Here is a 21,829-nt window from a genome sequence, read left to right as displayed (position 1 = left end):
CCCGGTCAAGCGCGACACAAGTCCAGCTGGACATGAAATCCACCAGGAATAGTCCCGACAACTTGTTCCTGTAAATCCACACGCTGTGACACTTACGGACCTCTTCAAACTTTGATTACTGGCGGTAAATACAGTTCATCGTTCTCTGACACGTTGATCGGGGATGGATGTGCTGTGAGCCTGTTTGCGTCAACAGCCAGAAGAGTGAACTATTTACCAGAACAGCGTCATACGAAAAACAATCACTGGACTCGTTAGTATTCAAGCCTGACCTGGGAAAACCATTCAGGGATAAAGACATTGTTATTTTGGGGACGAGAGCCACCTTGGTGGGTCAGGAGCAGCGCAGGTTTCCCCGTGCGGACCAACCCCGGGACCTTTCGCAACGGCTTAGCCGGAAAAGATGCTTCCTGCTCGGATGCAGGGCGACCAAGGTGTCGGTCCTCTGGTTCTACTCCTCCTGGTCGGCGGATATGTCGTGTCTGGCACTGGTAAGTTTCGGGAAATTAAAGATGAATGTTGACACTTTACGCGTGTGTGACATGGCACAATATTATCAAAACACAAACATTACGCGCGCGCTCATACGCACGGAGAGTACCTGTTATTTATGTATTTATTTATATATTTATATTTATTTATTCATGAGTAAAAATATAAAATCGGACTTTTACTTTTATTATCCAATCGTGAAGTTACCATCAGATCCTATAGCTTTTGATCCATGGGAATTTTAAATAGCCTCGGATTGCACCAGTGGGTCTATACCTGTAACAGTGCTGACCTGCTGACCAGCGCTTTTCTCTTATTTTACTGTCAGCAAAGTCTTCATCCTTTGAGGAGACCCGGGCTCCGAGCACTCCTTTCTACTCGGAGCGGAAAAATCTAACTCCCCCCGGTGTGCATGCAGGGAGTAATTAAGGTTTTTGCTCCTTTTTGGCCTCTCCAAAAACAGAAGAAGCCAAAGTCTTGCTAAGAGTAATACAGAGCATTTCAAGGGCGCCACAGATTCTTCAAATTTTTCTTCTCAACGCGAGATACAGCATCTGACGCCGCTTGGTTTAAGCGTGGGTGTGCGCGTTGTTTTTCAACTCTCTCGGTGGATCATAAACCATTTATGCGTTTTTTTCAAATCACTATTTTTGTTCCACATAGTGTTTTTGGTTTGAAGAGAGCAGGCTTTGATGAGAGCAGACTCTTATCAGTGGATTGCTCAGTGTTAATGCCATCAAAGCCGGCAGCAGCCCTCAAACACATGAAATCACTTGGCACACATGGACCATGTTATGCAGGACCTGCAGGCAACCAAGGTAACACAGCCCATCTCCAGTGTTAGATTAATGATTTGCCTTAGTGTGACCCTGTGTCAGGCCAGCGTGGACAACCCCCCCTTCCCTGATCAGAATGAAATACAAGGCAGAAATCTGAGGGTTTAGTGGATTGTGGATTAAGGTCTGTTTAGGAAAAGGAGAACAATGTGGACACTGAGCACAAAAACCCTGCTGAAAGGCCACTCCAGTAAATAAATCAGAACCTCATTTTATAACTTACTTAAATACCTGGACCCTCTGTCCAAGCCTGGGTGGTCAGTTCTTCAAATGCCAATGAGACCCCCCCCGCTGTACCTCCTAAGGTCCTTGTGTAGCCTATATGTATTATTCCCCAAACAGTCAGAGCAGAAAAGCAGCTTACGTTTATTAAAATTGTGGACTGCTCTGAAAACCTTGCATGAGAAATGAGAAACGTTGATATAAACAGGGTTAAACAGGGAGGAGGGGGACACCCGGGGACAATGGCTCAGTGTGCCCCAGTAAAGTTTCTGCCTGGGCGAGGAGAAGAAAGTAGAGATATATTTAGGAAATCCATGATGGGACTGACAGATTGCATTTATCTTCTTTCTCTCTCTATCTCTCTCTCTTCTCATTGTGTATCCCACTCGCTTCCAACCTTCCTGGCTCGGTCTGTGCCTGTGTTGTGGAGGTGCTGAGCTCACATTTCTAATGTGGAGCTCCTCTTTCTGTGTTGATGTACACATTAATTACCAGGACTGCCAGGAACACTTGTCTGGAGTAACCATCCCGCCGTCCACTGTCGGTCTCGGCATGTGTCATTATTAATGACTTCTTCGTAATGAGAGAAAACCAACATATACGAGAAGTGCGTGTGTGTGCACTGTTTGTAAAACATCAGGTGCCCAGTGAACTCGGTGCATGTGTGTGTGTGTGTGTGTGTGTGTGTGTGTGTGCGGAAGGGGTCACTACGGTCCTGAGCAGAAGGTCAAGACAGGAGCCGAGTAAGGGTAAGGGTAGCAAAGAGGCAGTGGAGTGTTCAGAGTGAGCATAGCATGTCAGACACTCCCAGTGAGGATTGGATGAAAGGGGACACTCTTGTCTCATTTGTGTTAAGTGTGGGAATCCTCCTCACTACCGTATAACAGTGCAGCGACTTCAAGGAGACTCACATCCTTCAATATTATGTGTGTACACAAGTAAAAGGCTGCTGGAATATTATTTTCCCTTCTCCTGACACGCTCAGAAGATGGGACGGATTAAATATGATTCTTCGATGCGTGGAAAGAAAGGAATGTGTAGCGACAAAGCTAGCCTCAAACAAACAACAAAGCAGATTTGGCTTCAAAGACCCTTAACAGATTGAGATGTCAGATTAGATTAAAGTGGCTCTGAAACATGTAGTCATAACAAAAGTGCTGCCAGGCTGTTGCATCTGCAGAGATGTGGACAGGTGGTTGGGCACCGTGATAAATAAACACACACACAGCTCTCTTTGGGCAAGGCCATGGGCCAGACAAGTTCCCCGGGCAGGTCCTGCTGGCAGACCCGACCAGGCAACATTCTGTCCCGGAGCAGTGCATTAGTTTTATGGCCGTCAGGCGGCAGGGGATGGGATCGCTGGCCAGCCACTGCCCTCTCTGCTGTATTATTCATACGTGCAAAGTGGTCATTGTTAATATTTAAAATGTGCTTATGATGCTCAAATTCTTGACAGCAGAGGAGTAGGAGGTGGGAGGGGAACAGCTGCTCGGCTCCTATTGCCGTAACTCACCCGGGTGGCTGTTGGGGTTAGTGGAGGATTTTAGGGCAAAGATAGGCATTTATAGACTAGATAAAAGAGAGGCAGTTAGAGCAAGTGTGACAATTGCAGCTGGGGGCTGTTGCAGAGGATGTGTGTGCACCAAACAAGGAGAGGGGTTACACAGGGTAGTGCTATCCATCTGATAGTGAAGGCAAAAGAAGACCAGAAAGAGAAGATGGAAGAGAAATGAATCCATGAGGGACACCCTCAGACAGATTTATCTCAGGGCATGGCTTTTGAATATTCTTTATGAGAAAAGAGGGAAGAGAAAAAGTCCAAGTGTCAGTGGCATTCAAGCATCATTAAACCTCTGGCACAGGCCAGACAATGAGATGGCGAATGGGTGGAGAAAAAGGTGGAAAAGTCTGAGAAGAAGGCAAGCGATGGGTGCTGCAGGAGCCGTGGTTAAAACTTGCAAAGCAGCAGAAGAAACAGTGGTTAGAGAAGGATATTCTGGAGGAGGGAGGCTGAGGGTGGAAAGTGAAAAGAGACACAAATCCACTTGGGGGATGTTTTTATTAAGGCTCTTATCGATGGAGAGAGCTCACAGTATTAGGAGTAGACATGTTTAATGCTTTGCCAATATTGTTCATGTTAGATTAGACCATAAATCTGCGCCAAACAGCAAGGTAAATGGAGGAGGGCGCTGACTGTAGAAGAATGGAAAGAGGAATTAGCAGCAGCAGAAAGTTTTCGAGCGGAGATTGGCAGACCTGAGATGCATATAATTTTTAGCACCGGTCATTATTTTCTTTCTGCAAAGAAAATCTGCTCCCGAGGTGTTCAGAATGCAGGTTGATAATGATTAATCAATACTGCAGAGCACGGCAGCTATTTCAGTGTGAATGTTATTCAAAAGGAATATAACAAAAAAATCTGTACATAATTATCATCAGCGACTCTGGTTAAAAATGTTTTGTTAAACTCACACCAGATGGTCTCTGCTGCCTGCATGAAATAAAATAAAGGAATGTTTCAATTTAATCCAATAATTTAAAGCCATTGAGATTCGTAATTATTTTTTTTGACCAAGCTGTTTTTACCAAGGTCAAAGTCATCTTTTTAATAATAATTATATAATTCATTTAATTCCCTTGAAGGCGATGCTTCCGAATGAATACAGAGTTTTGGCTTGGGTTTTGAACTGGCTAACAAGTTAAAGAAAGAAGCTGGAGGCTGGAGTGAGAGAAGGGGGATGGATAGATGGATAAACCCGGGGTGGAGGAGGGAGAGTTTCGGTGGCAGATGGGAGCTGAAGTTGCTGCTGGGCCTGCAGGACGGGGTACCCCCTGCCCCTCCATCCTGCCCCTGTGGGGGGAGATGGGTGGAGCACACAGGGAAACAGGAAGAAAACCTCAGTGGGGTTCCATTGTGCTTTAGATGAAAAGGAGACTTGGGAGAGCTTTTTCTGCCCCTTTTGTGTTGTGGTTAAGGGGGGTGGCAGCAGCAGAACACACACACACTCACTCATTTACACCGTCCAAACTTATACAAGTGTGTGTGTTTGCTTCTTCAGAGGTGTGTTACTGTTGCATTACCACCCATGAATAGGAAAAGATCACATCTGCTTGTATTAGCTTAAAAATCACTTGACGATTCATGTGCTAAGATGCTCAGTGACATCAGACACACACACACACACACACCCCCACACACTCTCACAGTCACACAAATGCAGTGCGGCCACATCCTCTGATGAAGAGGTAGAATTTACGTGTATAATGGCTGAAGACCTGCTGGGTGACTTGGAAGGAGTGAGCGAGTGTAGGAATTTTCATTTAAGATCTCAGCAGCACTCTGAGCAATCGTGACCAATAGGATCAGGATTCACTACAGGGGGTCACGCCAGATCCTGAATAAACCCCCTATAGACGCACACACACACACAAACACACACACACACACACACACACACACACACACACACACACACATACACACTTGGTTAGAGTAGTTGCGCCGAGGCCCGTGGATCAGAGGCAGTGTCAGCACCTGATTGGCTGTGCCGTGGTCTAGCACTCTGCGTGTGTCCTCGTCTTAAAAGGGAGGTTTTTCAGGCCATGTAGATTCCCTCTCATCTTCTTAGCGGAGGCTTTTTTGTCTTCAAAAGGCAGTTGAGCCAAGTCCACTCAGCTTAGACCGCAGCCGATATGTTAATGCCTGTGTTGCTATGTTTGTGTGTGTTTGTATCTGAGTGCAGGGTCATGTGGGCCTGGCTAACAGGCAGAAGATTCTCCCCCAAAGTGTGTTATTAATATACTTTCCCACCAGGAGAGGGGATGTGCTGCATTGGAGCAAGCGACAGCGTTATTCTGTCTTCTTTTTTATGAATTTGGCGCACATAGCTACATTCCCCCACATCAACATTAATAAATTGCCTCCACTTGCCTCTATTTCCCTTTCCCCTTCCTTCAATCTCTTGATAGTCTCATCAGGCGTATTTATGGCTTCATAGTTTCGCTTATACCAACCTCTGTCATCCATATCTTATTCACTCCATCATTTTTTCCCCGTCTCCCAGCCAGCTCTCCGGTGGAGTTTGGGAATTGCTCTTTAGAAGCCACTGTGAAGAATCCTATTTCTCTGAGTGTAACGCTTATTAGGGTCCCATCTGTCCTCGGGGTACTCATGAATGTGGCGGGTGTTCGGGTTGTCGATGGTTAGGTAAAGGAGGGGAGCGAGGGGAAGCTTTGTCATGCCTGCGTGTAAGTGGATGTGGGTGCCACCGGGGGCTTGTGCGAGGTGGGAAGGGGCTCTTAACATAGCAGAGCACACACACTGAGCAGCTGGTGTGTCTAAAGTAGGGGAATGACACACAGACCTCCCCGGAGATGCGGGCGTATTGAGCGCATACGTGCACGTATCTCTGCCGGAGAGAGAGAGGAGACGGAAATGATCCCGCTTCCTTCTGTTTGCATGGCAGGCAGCTAGGCAACAGCAGGACCCTCAAACAACGTGCACTCTTCTTTTTTTTTTATTCTGTGTTTTAAATCAAGCCGATTGATGCTTAATGAGCATATCTGTGAGTTTGTGTTGATTGGGTGGGGGGGGGGGGGGGGTTAAGTGCCTGATTGGCTGCATGTCAGCAGTGTGATGCAGTGTTATTTAATGTAGTTACCGTCGCTAAGTTAAATCCCCATGTTTGTCTCTTAAGCTCATTGTCCCTCGTCAGTCACTGAGCCACTTATTCAGAGGTCAACGAGGGCAAGTCCTGACCTATTCTGTCCTTCTCCTCTGTTTACCTTCTCTTTCTATTCCTCTTCCACCCTCTCATTTCTTCCCTTTCCTTTCCTTTCCAGTTTGAGCTTCAAAGATCACGCTAAAGGAAATGGTTCTGCGGCTCATTATCAAGCTTCATCCCGAAAACGCATGCAGACACATACAAACACGCACAGTAGGGGCCATAATCCCAGTTTATGCTTGTACCCTCCTGGATTGCAAACACAGCAAAGAGAAGAGTGCAAGAATGAGATCTGCCCTCATCCACCCTTTAATTCCTCTGCCCGTCTCCAGCTCCAGGACTTAATTCTTGTTTCCCCTCCAGAAGCTTTGACTGGGTGCATACAAACACACAAGTAAAGATTCTCTCCTTCTGCCTTGGATGCGGGTCTTAATTAAGGGCTGACAGGCTCCTCTTGGCCCAGTCTCTGCTTGGCATGGGTGTGTGATGGGTGCACGCTGATGGGAAGTCAGCCGTATAGGTATTACTCCCTTTTCTGCATGGGTCACAGTCGGGTCACACTCCCAGTCTCATTCAGCAAACGGCCCTCGTACCCGACCATCTCTCTCTCTCTCTCTCTCTCTCTCTCTCTCGCTCTCTCTCTGGCAGCCATACTGATTGCACAAAAGGAAAACCTGTTTTGTCCACCTGGTATGCCCGCCGTGCCAGGTGTATGTGGAGAATGCCACGAAAAATGCCACAAGTCGACGAAGAGTTAGGAGTCCCTTTAAATGAGTGCCATGTGCAAAGTAGTAGGACGGGGTCTGGTCTAATGTGGCAGATGTACCTGCATGTAATTAAGGTTAGATTTAAGTGTATGAGCTCACGCGTACATCAAGTGTGTCAGCGGGTGTAGGTTTCAAGCCTCTTACCTGCTGCTGACCAGATGGGCTCAACAGCCGACCTCATGCTCACCTCACCCCGCCATTCCGCTTAGATTAGCTTGTGAGCTGGGTTAAGGCACACAGGCACTATAATGGACACATCAGCCCCCGCCCTCCTCCATCCAACAACACCCAATGCTTTACACACACAGACACACACATACACAGGGACATGTACAGTCCTCATTTGTCATACAGAATATTTGGGATGACGATATACAGTTTGTTGTGTGTGTGTGTGTGTGTGTGTGTCTAGCTGGTTGGGCAGAGCCCCTGGCCTGCTGTTTATGGGGATTATGAAAGCAGATGGACAGCCATGCTGACTGGTGAGGGTTCATTAACTCTGGGTGTCTCTGCTCTGACTCTGTCGCTGCTGTAGCATAGCTTTGCTTGCCTACAATCCTCTCAGCGCAGGATGTGTGTTTGTGGTTGTGTGTAAATACAGCAGGTGTAGAAAGCTTGTTGCAAAAACAAAGGGAGGCATTATAGATGTTTATCGATCACGAATAGATCGAGCTTAAAATTTGTGCGTGATTATTTTAAGCGGAGACGGTGATTGCCGCAGTTTTTGCACTCTGCCATTTCCTTCCAGATTACGTCACTTGCACTGAAGGATCCCTGAGCCATTTTGTGTCAAAGGGAGGCTTTTATACATGAGAGGCAACATGTTTCATGTAGTATGATTTCAAACTGGATTAGGCATAGAGCGCTATGCAACATCTTCAGCAGTGTGCCGTTGACATGGCGTTTCACTGCTCTGCCATGGGAGATGAATAGGTATAGTTATAGTGGGTCATTAAACACTGAGCGGTGTCTCTCTGTATAGCTTCAACCTTCACGCTGCAGCCAGCCCCTGCCCTCCTCTTCAACTGCTTATTAAAAGAAACATGGATCACGTAAGGGCCGACAGACGAACCTGTGGAGAGACAGACTGACAGACGGACTGGCAGATTCCTGGGCAGATGGGTGGTTTGTAGCCCTCAGAGGCCTTTGGCGCCATTCGACAGACAGACAGACAGGAAATAGTCTGTTACCTGGTGTCATGGCGGCTTGGTAGGGATGTGACCATAAAGCAAAAATAAATAAAAAACAAAAGAAGAATATATTAAATATTGAGTATTTTCATTATCAGCTAATATATGTATTATTATTATCATCATGATTACTGGGGCGGCATACCATAAATATTCCCGAGGTCTTTCCATGTAGAGTTTACATGTTTTCCCTGTGGTAGCGTGTGTTTTCTATCTCATTCTGTATCCTATTGCGTCTTGATCTGTTCTCACACGGCTGTCAGACCTTTTTACTGAGCACTTTGCTGCTTTGGAACAACAGATGTTACCAAACGAATAAAAACAACACTTTTAAAATTTTTAGGTCAACATATCCTCAGAAGCAAGAGGAGATCATTAGCAGCCTGGTACCTTTCTGGTGCTCAACTCTGTGCCCTTGAGAGTAAATAAGGCCTGTAATGGAAAGATATGGGAGTTGAGCAGTGGAGCAGTGATAGATTGTAACTTCACTCCTGCTCTTAAGCCCTTAGTGACGAGGTGAGGGCGGGGGGGTTTAGTTTGATTTTAACAAGGACACTATGAACCGCAACAGGAAATGTAACGTTTTTAGGTGGATGTCAAGCTCCACCCACACCTCTGTCAACACCAGAGTTTGCGTGTGTGCATGTGTGTGTCTGTGCATGTCTGCGTACGCATGCATGGTCTTGTGAGTGTGTGTGTGTGTGTGTGTGTGCGTGTGTGTGTGTGTGTGTGTGTGTGTGTGTGTGTGTGTGTGTGTGTGTGTGTGTGTGTGTGTGTGTGCACTGAGTTGCTGTCGCTCCCGCTCCCGCCGCCCTCTTCATGCTCCTGTGAGCGTGAGTTTGTGAGTGACAGTTATACAGTGGTGCAGAGTGTGTAAATCTCCTTCCCTCTAAAGCTCTCAGCAGTGGACCTTACATTAGCACAACAATTTACACATCTGTCCCGAGGCAAAGAGCGGGCAACTCTGAGAATAATGAAAGCCTCTTCCAGTGTGTGTGTGTGTGTGTGTGTGTGTGTGTGTGAGAGAGGGTGAGACTCTGTAAACAAGAGACGGAGGAGGTTTATTAATACCCCACCACCTCTCAACATCCTTTTGTCCTCCTATTCTCTGTGTCCCTCACCTCCTCTCTCCCTCTCAGAGTCAGAGGAGCGATTACATGCCTCTATCTCTCTTGTCTTTCATCTTCTCCCCGTGAAGAGGAGGGGAATGAAGGTCTTCTGTGGCGTGTAATTACACAGAGACATCCTGGATGAGGGCGTCTGTCTCCACAAACAAAAAAAAAAGCAACCCCCCCTCTCTCCTAAATACCTCTTGATAGGAGGAGGTGGTGGGGGGTGGTTGGGGGGGGGGTCCTAAAATGAGACATTTAACTGGCTTTCATCCACCCCGGGGCCCTTGTCTTTACCTGCCACGTATGGAGCTCTAATAAGTACTATCACAAGTGTATTTATCTCATTAGAAGCGCTGACACTAACATATGCGTGGCTCAGCTCCAGCGCCGTGGGAATGATATACTCAGCTCCTGCGTTCATTTTAAGCACAAAGTCATAATCGTGACACATTTACAGGCCGGTGTTCCAATCTCACCCATGAGTCATATTGCTGAATGATTGTGGAAGGGCGGATTTTTATGGGCTTACATTGGTATTGGCTCAACCTTTAATTGGCCCTAAGCACATTTGCATTCTGCTTAGGTAATAACGGGGCTCTTTGGAGACACTTAAAACGAGAAAGTCATTGCACTCTGACTTAATTCTGCACATAGAAGTGATGATGTCTCCAGATGGCTTTTTTTTTTATAGAGAGTGATATGGCCATTTTCTGTGCATAATCATACACTTACACACAATTCTTTGCACCTAGCTAACTTCCAAGCAGTGCCACCTGTCTCTTGTTTTTGCATCACAATGTTTTAATTAGTTCATGACATATTTCATACATCTTCGCGACAGAAGAGTAATGCAAACAGAGACATGTTTCCTGAAATAAATAAAAGGTGATAGGTTGTTTGCCTTGAATCGTGCAATGTTTGTGGAGATTCTTCTTTCCCCCCTCATCCTTTACAACATTTCTGTTTCTATCTATGCATGTTTGATGGTCATGCTGGGAAGCAAACAGAGGTCATACAGTGTGGTTTGACATTCTGCAGGGGTCACTGAGGTCAAGCATCTCCCTGTTTGAGAGTAAGAGTTGGTCTGAATGTGTTCAACGTGTCTTTTTTACTGCTGTAAATACGCCCCCATTCATGGAGACTTAACTGTTTCTCTGAACTCGCTGGGAGATGAAGTGAGCGCTCTGGCGAAGCTCAAACAGACGTGGCACCAGACAATAGGCCGGGGTCTTCTATTGCACTTAGCCCAAGAGGCTGAATAGACTCTGAATAGACCTGTAGTGTTGCGGCCACGCAGCTGCCGGACAATAGCCTGCTCAGCAGAAAGGATGCCGCTGACCTCGAGGTCTACTCCGGCCCTGTCCGCTCTGATCCCTGAACCCTCAGACGCACGGAGCCAGCACCGGCAAAGGCCACGGCAGAGACCCTGCAGTAAACAGAGCAGATGAAGCGTTATCACAGATTAGAGCTGTACACGTCTTGTCTGTGCCCTAAATATGCAGGAAGAGGCAGCAGGTGTTTATTTAAGCAGAGGAAAACAGGTAGCTTGGTGCTACTAATTAACTAATTAGAATTGTTTTGGCTTAATCCATTCAAAGACAGGGATGTAACATTGAAAATTTGTGGTTTTATGTGTGGTTTTTGTATTTTACATACACGACAGGGAATTATTAGGCCAGGGGCATTGATTTATCAGAGTTGTGTCTCAGTGAAGTTGGCACTGACTTCCCTAAAATGTCAAAAACGTCTTTTCATTTCAAACAAAGTTGTGGCTCCTCTTCTTGGGGCATAAAATCAGAGTGACACTACTCTACAGTATGTGCTAAAATATTGCCTATACTTTCTAGCTAAACTGAATCCATTGATGTACTTATTTTGCATTTGGATGTGCAATCAGAATTGAGTCCGAGGCGAACACCCTTTACTCCATCTTTTCTTTTCTTAAGGGGGCAGGAGAAGTGTCTACCTAACCCAATGAGCTTCTGAGGTACTTGTCTTTCGTGTGATGGTTCATTTGAATAAATCTGGATCCCATTTGGAAATTGTTTAATTCGGTTTGGCTGTGAGACGAAAGAAAATGTTCTGGAATCCATCACATGTAGGGGGATCTCTCCATGTGTTTGAGGAGGGAATGGGAAGCGTTTTACTCAACTTTAATAATAGCAACTCTTTGAGCTTCAGACAGCTTCATTTCCCAAAATAAACACTCCTACACCCACAATCGAACACAATTTTCCACAAATCCTACCGTCTGGAACAAAAACATAACACACGGGCGACGTAGCTCCCTGCATTTGATCACAAGCGGCCTCCCCCTCTGCCCCCGTTTCTGTTTATTCTCTGGATTATTCTGACCTAATCTCTTTAGAGCATAATTCAGATTAGATTTGTGTTATTATTATTGCTGTGTCCATTCCCCCACTGTCCTTCTGGGATTTCCTGACTGCTCTAGTGCTCCTGTGTTTGGAAAATTGATTAAAACTGCTGACCACTGCCCTAGATAGCGTAGGCTTGGGGAAAGTGGATGAAAATAAAATAGAAGCAAACACAACTGATACACTACGGCATTTTCTAAAAAACATGTACTCTCTTAATAGAACAGCGGGAGGACATACTCAGACGGTGGCAGACAATGCCGAAATCCCCCTCTGATTAAAACTCTAACAATACACTGAAACACAACTTGTGCCGCAACAAAGTAGTTACCAGGAGCTTGCTTTGAACTCCATATAGCTACAAAGAGAACAAAAAAGCACAGCCAGAATCCTCTGCTAATCACCTGAAGCGTACGTCTGTATGTGTGCAATTAGAGATGGGGCTCCATCTGTATTTGAGCTGCCTACAAGTCGCTCAACAATTTGATGTGTTTAGTTTGCATTTTCAAGATAGTTTTAAACACCATCTGCCTTTTAGCACCTTCTCGAAGTTAGAACATTTGGCCCCGAGAACCCTTGAATAAATTACAGAATATATATGGTAAAATCCCAGTGCAGAAAAATAAAAAATACATTCCCTGTACCTACAGTTCAAAGGGGTCTAATATTTCTCTCTATTTTCTTTCCAAAATACCTTTTTAGAAAAATGATACGAGAGTAAAATATAGCCTCAATTATTGAGCCAAAAGACAGTGATTCATGAGATGAAATAACCCCTCTGTATATGTTGTCCCTTGTCCCACAACTTTGTTTTTAAAAACTCGTTAGAGGAAAATACATATTTTGCAATAGTGAGTTCACCTTTCACAGACACAAAACATACAGTAGATCCCTCAGGGCTGTAACCTGCATTTTTCTTCCCACCAGTGCTCCCCTTGCTTACTTGTTTTCCTCAATTAAGATGAATTATAGAATTGCATAGGGGAGCAGGGACAAGGAGGACTCGCTGTGATGTTACCCCCAGGCACTCACTCAATGAGCTGCGGAGAGAGAGAGAGAGAGAGAGAGAGAGAGAGAGAGAGAGAGAGAGAGAGAGAGAGAGAGAGAGAGAGAGAGAGAGAGAGAGAGAGAGAGAGAGAGAGAGAAAGAGAGAGAGAGAGAGAGAGAGAGAGAGAGAGAGAGAGAAAGAGAGAGAGAGAGAGAGAGCTGGGGGGGGGGGGACAGATTGTTGAGGATATTTTGGTCTACGATATTTTGGTCTTTGTGCATCACACCCTTCATATTCCTAACGGATATGGAACTTTCCCCAAACATATGAGAGCCCATGCATGTGCGCAAGAAGGAGAGAGGGCGGGAGGAGGAGCTGACGTTTAGCGTTATTGCTCATATGTGGTGATGGAGGAGAGGAAGGAGGGAGACGGGTGAGGCGTAGGGGGGCATGCTGTGTTTGTACTAGCTGTTGGGGACTATTGCAGAGAGCCCGGGCGGCAGTGTACATTTCATTACTCTGTTCTCCTCCCGGGGCCCCAGGTGTGTGTCACAGCTTCTGTGGGCAGAAAAAACCTCATATGATTAGATGAGCTGCAGTAAATGGATACTATTGATCTCCACAACTTGTTATATGGAACCCCAAAGAACATGATGAGACCAAGACAAGACGGCGGGTAGAATCTCACGCTGTACCAAATTGCCTCTTCTGCTGAGCTAACTCTTTCTCTTTTTCATCGTCACACTCCTTAAGTACACAGGTAGCTTCGCTGTATACTGTCCACTTTACTTCCCTGGGTCTTCCTATCCTGCTTTCTGGATTTTTTTTATTTGCTCCACTGATTGCTTTCAGTGTCTCACCAGCCATTAAAATGATTGGAGACTGTGTAATGTATATTAATGGGCTTGTACTTAGAGTAGTTTCACCGTGCATGCCATAATATTTCATGGGGAGAGACAAAACTTAGGGAGCCTCAGTGTCGGGTAATTAAATTGAGATTGTGATCTGTTGTTTTTCTACATGCAGAGTATTCATGATGTCTCTAGCCCTTATTTCACATTTATTCACCTTTTTTGCACCTTTATTGCTCCTTGTAGTTTTTTATAAATGGTGCATTATAAACACAAATTGGAAGGGCCTTGTTGTTCCCCCTTAAGTCTTGCAGCAGATGTCGGCTACATTCATATTCTGCTGCGTTTTAGTGTGAAAATGCATCAAGTCTGCTACAGATACACCTTGTGTGTCCACACTACTCAGGAGTTTTAGAGCTGCTAAAATGGAAATGTTTGTAAATGCTGCTCATCCCCTGATGGTTTGAAAACTAATGGGTCAGCTTTGAAGTCAGGACGGGCAGAAATTGAGATGTTTGGTCGATGACACAAACACTCACAGCAGCTTGCTGATTGAGACTTTTCTGTCACGATGTTGATTTGTCAGGCTCCTATCACATGACCCCTATCCGAAAGAAAACAATCAGCCCTAGAAAGGTGAGGCCATAGCACAGGCTGGACCCAACATAGACCAGTGCATTAAGCCGTAATGCTGCACATGTTTTATCAGTGTGGCAGTAGTAGTTCTTACTGCAGCAGAACCAAAGAAGCATGGGATGCGGAAGGCTGTGACCTCTGACCCACAGATTTGCACTAGAGTGTTGAATTATGAGGACACTAGCACGAGCTATGATAACAGAAGCCCAAACATGAATCCTGAATGTTATTAACTAGCGTCAGTGTGTTGCCGAGTTGATAAAGTCGTGGCATAAATTTTCCATAATGCATATTTGCAGGGTAGCTATGTACACACAGCATCTCATTTTATTCACATCAATCATTTTCTGTTGGCTTTGTAGTCTGGAGCCAGAGTGTTAACTATTGAAACAGGCCCAGTCTTATTATTGTGCATGATGTAATTTGTAATTTTAACAGAATGGGGTGCCACATATTGCACATGAATTCTGCAATTTGCGATATCAAACATCCGTCACCGACATGTTCTCCAGCACATCCTCTCCACACTCACTGCACACACCGGTACACAGCAAAAGCCGGCCCATTGTTGTTGAGGAAAATGAAAGTTGTGAAGTCAGTCATGCTGAAAAGATTGTAAATCGTGGTTGAGATATAAACACCTTTCTGTTTGCAGGCTGCCATTGTGCTTCACAAATGACCCAGCTGACCGCAGCCTTATGAGGGTCAAGCAGTTCTATTCAAGAGCCGCTGCTGCTCTGTGGACCATCGGCGTTAGGGGAGTTTGAACTATAAGAGACATCTCAAGAGAGAAAATAGAAAGTTGAGAACTGAATCAGCAACACCACCTGCAAACTCTGAAGTTAAAAACTTTTTCTATTTAAAGTGACTGGGTTTCTCATAATGACACACCCATAGGAAATATTCACCTGAGTGGAGTTTCCTCATTAGCTCTACACAGAGCATTGTTGATTCTTTAAGCTTAGTGTTTTGGTTTTCTACCCCACTGCTTTAATACAATTGCTCGGCATTACTGTCAACATTTTCAGCTGCAAGAGGAAGCTGTGAGGAAGCTCTGATGAGATCTAGGATTGGACTTATACTTACCATTAGGTGGTTAGATGTGACTCTATATGAATACAAACATTGCTCTGCATCTGTTGGCTGTGTAAATAAGAAACTGCTTGCTGGCGATTAGTTTTTGTTGCTGCTAATTAGGCACAACAACAAACAAAACAGCTAATGCGGGATTAATATGAGAATCTGTTCATTGAACATACAGGAATTTGTTTGGGTGATTTTGTAATAGACAGATTAATATTGGAAGTACACAGATGATTGTCCAATCAATGAGAATTTGGTCAGATGAGAGAACCCAATCGACCAGTCAATCAGGAGACTAAAGACCTTAAATGGGAGAAGTGCTGGTACCGCAAAGCTCTTTTATGTAAGTGTTTATACCAGATGTCTTTAAGTTAACATTAATGCTTCTATTTGTTACTAAAGAGAGTGCACTATTTGGCAGGAATTTACGTTTTACCTGTGTTTTATTTTCTTTGGGTTGCATTATTGCTTTAAGCTCAGAATTCCCAAAGCGATTATAAAAAAGTAAATTTATGTGGGGCAAAAATAATCCAGACTTCTGAAAGGGAGATGGGCCTCTGTGTTGTGTAAACGAATGTGTGTGTTTGTGTAGCTTTAAACTCCCATACATCATCTTTACACATTCCATAGATGGCCCCATAAATCCCTCTAAGAATACAATTTAATCAGATCATGTAGTCTCCCGTATGCTGCATGAGTGCTCTTGTTAATGTGGTTTGTGCCTACACACAGATAGTTCCAGACCTTCACACAGACTTTTTTGTTATCTATCACACTGTATCTTCCATCATAGCAATATAGATTAAGGAGCTGACTTGCTTCCACCTTGTCAGATTTAAGGCAAATCGGCGTACCTGATTAATGTGCTCGCCCTGTGCACACCTTTTGTTTTTTACCTTCACCCAGTTCTGTCTTTTCGGGTCTCTGTGTGTGAGATAATTTATCTAGTCTCCAAGCAGAACTCTCTATTTTGTGTTTCGTCCTTAAGTAATCAATACCGGTCCTATGAATCCAGGTCATCTTGGCTGTTATGGCTTCTCTGTCTCCAATTCTCTCTCCTGCACTGTCTTTATCAGTCTCTGTCTCGCTTTCTCCCTTTTTCTCTCTCTCGCTTGTACTCTATTCCTGTCACTTCTTTTTTTTCCTCTTCCTCTTCTGTCCTCACGTTCTGTCCTCTTCCTCTCGCTCTTCCCCTCCTGAAAAATTACTTTACCCATCTGGACGGTGGCTCGCACGGCCTTACACTATTAGTCCTCATGTGGCAGTGATTAATAATAGATCAGAGTCAAAATTAGTCCAGACTCTCCAGTCCCCTCTTGTCTTCCCTCCTCTGGCACAGAACGTGATTGGCCACTATTAAGAGTGAAAGTGAAAAGTTAACAATGAAAAGTCTCATTCTTACCTTTTTCTCAGCTCTGAGTCTGTATGTGTGTGTGTGTGTTGTGTGTGTTTGTGTGTGTTTGTACCGCCTGCGGACCTCTTTGCTGGGTGCTGTCTCACGTCAAGCGGTGTGTTTGAGAGGCTTGTCGAGGTAAAGCTCCTGTCAGCGCCTGGCCTGAGGGAGTGTACTGATGAAAGGCCTCTTCATCATCCTAATGGGCTACACAAACCTCTTAACCAGCACCGCTGCCATGGCATCAGCTGGGTGAAGCTGAGGAGCGAGTCGTAGAGAGTGGGAGAGAGGAAGAGAGGAAGAGAGAGCTCTGAGTGACTAGCCGGGGCCACACACACCCAGGACCACAGTGAAATAGTATACACAAGTGCACAGGTCAGAAAAATGCACAGCGTAAACACTACAGCGCTGGATGGGAGACGGTGCAGAGAAGAAGTGGTGGCTCCGGGCAGCCGTGGGTTTGTGAGAGGTTCAGTGGGCCAGAGTCATTAGGATCTAGGACAGAGTGTTAATGCCCTTCTGTCCACTGGAACCACAGCCATGTGCCCCCTCTATCCACTGGCAGCGAACCAGCGTAAGAGGGCAGGGACCAGAAATATGTCAAATTATACTTTTGATTATGCCAGTTCATTTTTTTTCATGAAGACAACTAAATAGGAACACCGTAAAAGAGAACAACACCTACATATATGAAGAATTCAGGTCAATTTCTCCTCAGTATCTAAAAGCTGCTCTTTCTACTGAACCAGATTCACAACTGGAATCTGCCCAATAAATTCACAATGTAATCTGCTGACTTCTGAGCAGCTCCACTGAGGCGATTGGGGGTGAAGGGCCGTGCTCAGTAGTAATGAGAGCAGGGTATGTTCTGCTCTCTCATATTCCCCAACCAGATTTCTTTACCTTCAGATACTGAGACCCATTTCTCTTAGGCCATCGCTCTCCGGACCATTCTGAAAGGATGGTAACACTGGTCAGTGAGGTGATCTGTCACTTGTGTGATCCACAGGATTTCTGTAATATGTCTTTAATAATTCAAAGGCAATTTGATGGATCATCATAGACATTCACGTTCCCAAGAGAATGAATCCTAGCCGTTGGACAGATTGCCATGACATCTAGTACAGTACGTCAATACGTGCCCAGAGGATGAACCTCATGAAGCCAACATTTGTGTGAATTAAGTTAAATTAGATAACTATTGCGTTGAATTTCATGAAATTTGGTTGTTACAATCACTCCCACTTTTGATCATTCCCTGACCTATTCTGTTGAATTGTCATTGGGTCAAATTCTTAATTTTTGTGTTACTTCTGTTTATGACCATATATGTCTGTAACACTAAAAACAATGTCCTTTCTTTTTTGTGCTAGTTGTCTCTCAGATATTTTGAAGTTGTGATTGTCCGCTCAGGGCAACACAACATTATATTACTGGCTTATGTTACTGATAGCTCAAGAGGGTATTGGTAAAGCTGATAGGCTTCTTTGATTGTAAGCAAGTTCAAACAAAACCACTTGACAGATGCCATAAAACTTGGTGGCAGGATTTGGAGTGGGTCAGGGAACCCATTAAATTTGGTTGAGGATTTCAGCACGGGACTGGCGGAGGTACGGATCACCTTATGGATAGTTGAACAATCAGATGGAGAACCCTTTTTTGGTTTTCTCTACTCAGTGGGGTTTTCAGGATCTGTGTTTAAGGCTTAAGGGTGTGGCTTGAGGGAGGCCTTCTGCTGGGGGAGACAGAAGGAGGGATGCAGGGAGGAGGAGGAAGACGAAGTCAGGGAGAGATTGGGAAAGCGTCTTTCATCATTATTGTCACAGTGTCACACACTCTGGCCACTCAGTGTCACCATCAGTCTGCGCTGGCCCCGGGCGTCTGCCGGGTGACACTCTGCCTCTCCCTCCTTCCATCCATCCATCTCTCCCTCTTTGCAGCTCTCACACATACACCAGCACAGTTTCTCTCTCATTCGCAGCCTACAATTTTATTTGCCTATGCCGAGGGGATTTCGTCATACTCTCTTCCTCACTGCTCTCCATCACCACTCCATTCCTGCCAGTCCAGTCATACTGGTTCTGGCCTGAGGCTCTGGGATGTCCTCCTTTGCGTTCCAGCCCAGTCCCCATCCTGTCACTGGGTCAAGGACACGTTCCGGTTGCTGCTCAGTGAAGAGCAGCTTAAACAACAACTTTGACACCAGGGAGGAACCATAGCATCATGAATGATTGATGCAGAAATGCTGACTCAGTACACTGGGGAAAGAACCAATATTTTGACATGAAACATAACACGATTTAGGTTTGCAGAGTGAAGCAGTGATGCGCAGTGTGTCTTTGCAGTGATGGTGCCAGTCCCTTTGTGCAATGAAGAGATTTCAGTTCTCAGTGTTTCACAATCTGTTATCGCCAGAGATTGCCTGATATTGAGAAGTTGGCCTGGTCTAAAGTGATAGTCTGTGAGATGCTTATGCTTTAGTTATTACTTGTATGTTTTGTTGCTGCACTGCGCTGAGATTACCTGGCATTCAAACAGTGTGGTCTGTGTTTCCCTTCCTATCTTGAACTGCACATTTCCTTCTGAAGTTTAACTACCTCTGGGTTCAGGATTTTTTTCTTTCCCTTTCTTGCTGTTGAAGTGGGAAAAAAAGGCAACACTATAACTATTGTAAAGCAGCATAATGAAATCCTGTTTTAAAAAATTTAAGGAATAATGAATGACTATCACAACACTCGGATTGAGATGTGGAACACGCCTGCATGGAAATTTCATCTTTCTCCTTTGGCTTGAGCCGAGGCACGGAGGGCAATTTATTTTGAGAGAATGATGAAGTGAGGTGTAAAGGGAGATCAAAAAGGATAAAATAACCATTAGCCTCTGCACAGGACTACTTTTATTTACAAGCCCAAAACATTTTGCAGGGTGAAGAGATTGAATTGCACCTCTATCTTCAGCCTCTCCATTTGTCCTCCCTTGCTATCGCCACATCACCTCTCCTCATCTATCTCCTCCAACATGGATTTTCTGCCTATTAGTGCCCTAATCTTTCCTGGTCCTTACCTGCCTCTCCATCTTGTCTTGCTATCTGCGCATTTCTATCTCTGTCTTTCTCCGTTTTTCTCTGTTTTTTAAATCTTGTTAAAATCATGTTTTTTACACAGTTCCTGTTGCTGTTATCGAAAACCTGATTTCACAAACATTTTGATATCATTATAACAATATTTTAAATTTTGAGAAAAAGAAAATGTTTTGTAAATGTTTTTGCTTGTAGTTTGTTTCGAGAAAATGAATGCAACTACATTTCAATATTTGTGAAATTTCCAAAGCTCCCCAACCATCTCTCTCTCTCCCTTGCACACACACACACACACACACACACATACACACACACAGAGGCTAGCCTACAGCATGTTGCTTGTTATGTACTGCATATCTAGGGATTTCTCTGATGCAAGGGGACGCAATGGAGGAGCAGAGTGACGCCAATCTCTCTTTGTTTGTGTGCGGTGTGATCATGCGTCTGTGCATCCGCATTATTAGATTTTTTTCCTCCTCTCACTATGTTTGTTGTGCCATCACCTCTGGCACACTGACTGGGTCGAAAGTGATTTGAGCGGAGACGTCTGCACCAGTATGTCGTGCAGTGCGCACATTTATGACAGCAAGGTCTACTCGTGTCATCAACATGTACACCGGCGTGTAAACCCTCTGTCGTCTGAGTGTGCGAGGAGGAGTCATGTGCACGGCCCGTCGATCTGCTGTCAATCCGGCTCATCACCTCGTCCGTTCATTAGCATGACAGAGGAGCTCTCCTGCCAAAGCAGTTAGTCACAAGAATCAGCCGCTGTCATAACACATTACAGCAGCTGGCATTTCTAATAGCACTGGCAATGGTGGCAGCCATAGCCAATGCCACACATTACGCACAGACACACACACACACACACACACGCATGCAAGCTTGCACACAAACAGACACACACAAACACATGCACTAATCAAGAGTTGCACTTGATCTGCACTCAGCGAGTGTTTCTGTCTCTCTCTCCATCTCTTCTTTCTCCCTTGCTCTGTCCGTTCACATTTCCTCCCTCTCCCCTCCCCATTTAGCATGGCTACCCACACACAGCAAAGCTCAAAAGCCATGTCATTGACTTCCTTCTTTTTCCTCCCTCCCTCGCCCTCCATCATCATATCTAAGTCACCTGTGCTCACTCCTCCATCTCTCCTCATGTTTAAGTTCTCTACACGACTAGCTCTATTTCTGTCGCGCTCCCTCCTGCTCCCTGTCTTCGCAACGCTCGAAGAGAGACTTTTCATTTTTAATCCATCCTTCTCCTTCCTGTGATGTTTTAGCTCTCTCTCTCCTGCTCTTTTAGCCCCTCAACACTCTCCTCTCTCCTCATTATCACCTGCTTTGGATGTCTGATGGGATTTTTACAGGAAGCTTGATCCGGTCGTCTTCCTGTATCCAGGGAGCCCGGGTTGTCATATCAAGTGATGAAAAACACATGTTACGACGCCTTTTGCTGAATCTTCTCACGATCACAGTTTGTGTCTCATGAGTTAGTATGACAGCACCAAATGACAATATTTCAAATATCAAGTAAAAAGTTTTACACAATGAGAGAAATACAACTGTGAATGAGTTGCAGGCTGAATATGTGCTTGAATGTAAATGAATGGGTTGCCTGGACTCAGACTGTTGTTTTGTGCAACAACCGAGGGTGTTTGGGGCGAGAGACGTGTAATTTAAATGTTTCTGTGCCTCCAATTTTACCGGAATTCTAGTCTGGGATGGACTTACTGGTTTTGTTGTGGTTAATGTTATGTGTGAGGTCATGTGCGCAACCCCACCCATACTGTGTTTGTGTGTCAGTGTGTGTGGGTGTGTGTGTATGTGTATTTGAGTGTGTGTGTATTTGTGTGTGTGTGAGGGAGAAAAAGAAGTATTGTGACAGAGAGCAGGGGTTTACCTGCAAGGCAAGAGCTGTCGAGTGGTAGCAGTAGTTGTCATAAAGATTTGACCAATATGGCTGTTTAATGTGCACTGAACACAAAGTAGACTGTTTACATGCATAATGCAGGATACTGTCTCCTATTTTCAGAAGTTCAAAGACAAGATGCATGATATAATTTAATGGCCCTGTGCACTCT

The 21,829-nt window shown here is 44.9% G+C and overlaps 1 protein-coding gene across 1 annotated transcript in view; it reads left to right on the top strand.

Moving 5' to 3' along the window:
• Window positions 1-21,829, top strand: part of unc5b (unc-5 netrin receptor B) — a 71,324-nt gene that overhangs the window by 24,920 nt on the left and 24,575 nt on the right. The window contains exon 2 of the mRNA XM_062401552.1: window positions 395-491. Coding sequence (XP_062257536.1) covers window positions 395-491 — 97 coding nt within the window. The remainder of the gene's footprint in view (window positions 1-394; window positions 492-21,829) is intronic.

This window comes from Platichthys flesus, chromosome 12 (assembly GCF_949316205.1).
Source record: "Platichthys flesus chromosome 12, fPlaFle2.1, whole genome shotgun sequence".
Lineage (NCBI taxonomy): Eukaryota > Metazoa > Chordata > Actinopteri > Pleuronectiformes > Pleuronectidae > Platichthys > Platichthys flesus.
Note: the sequence above shows the minus strand (reverse complement) of the source record. Positions and strands in the feature narration are given on the sequence as shown.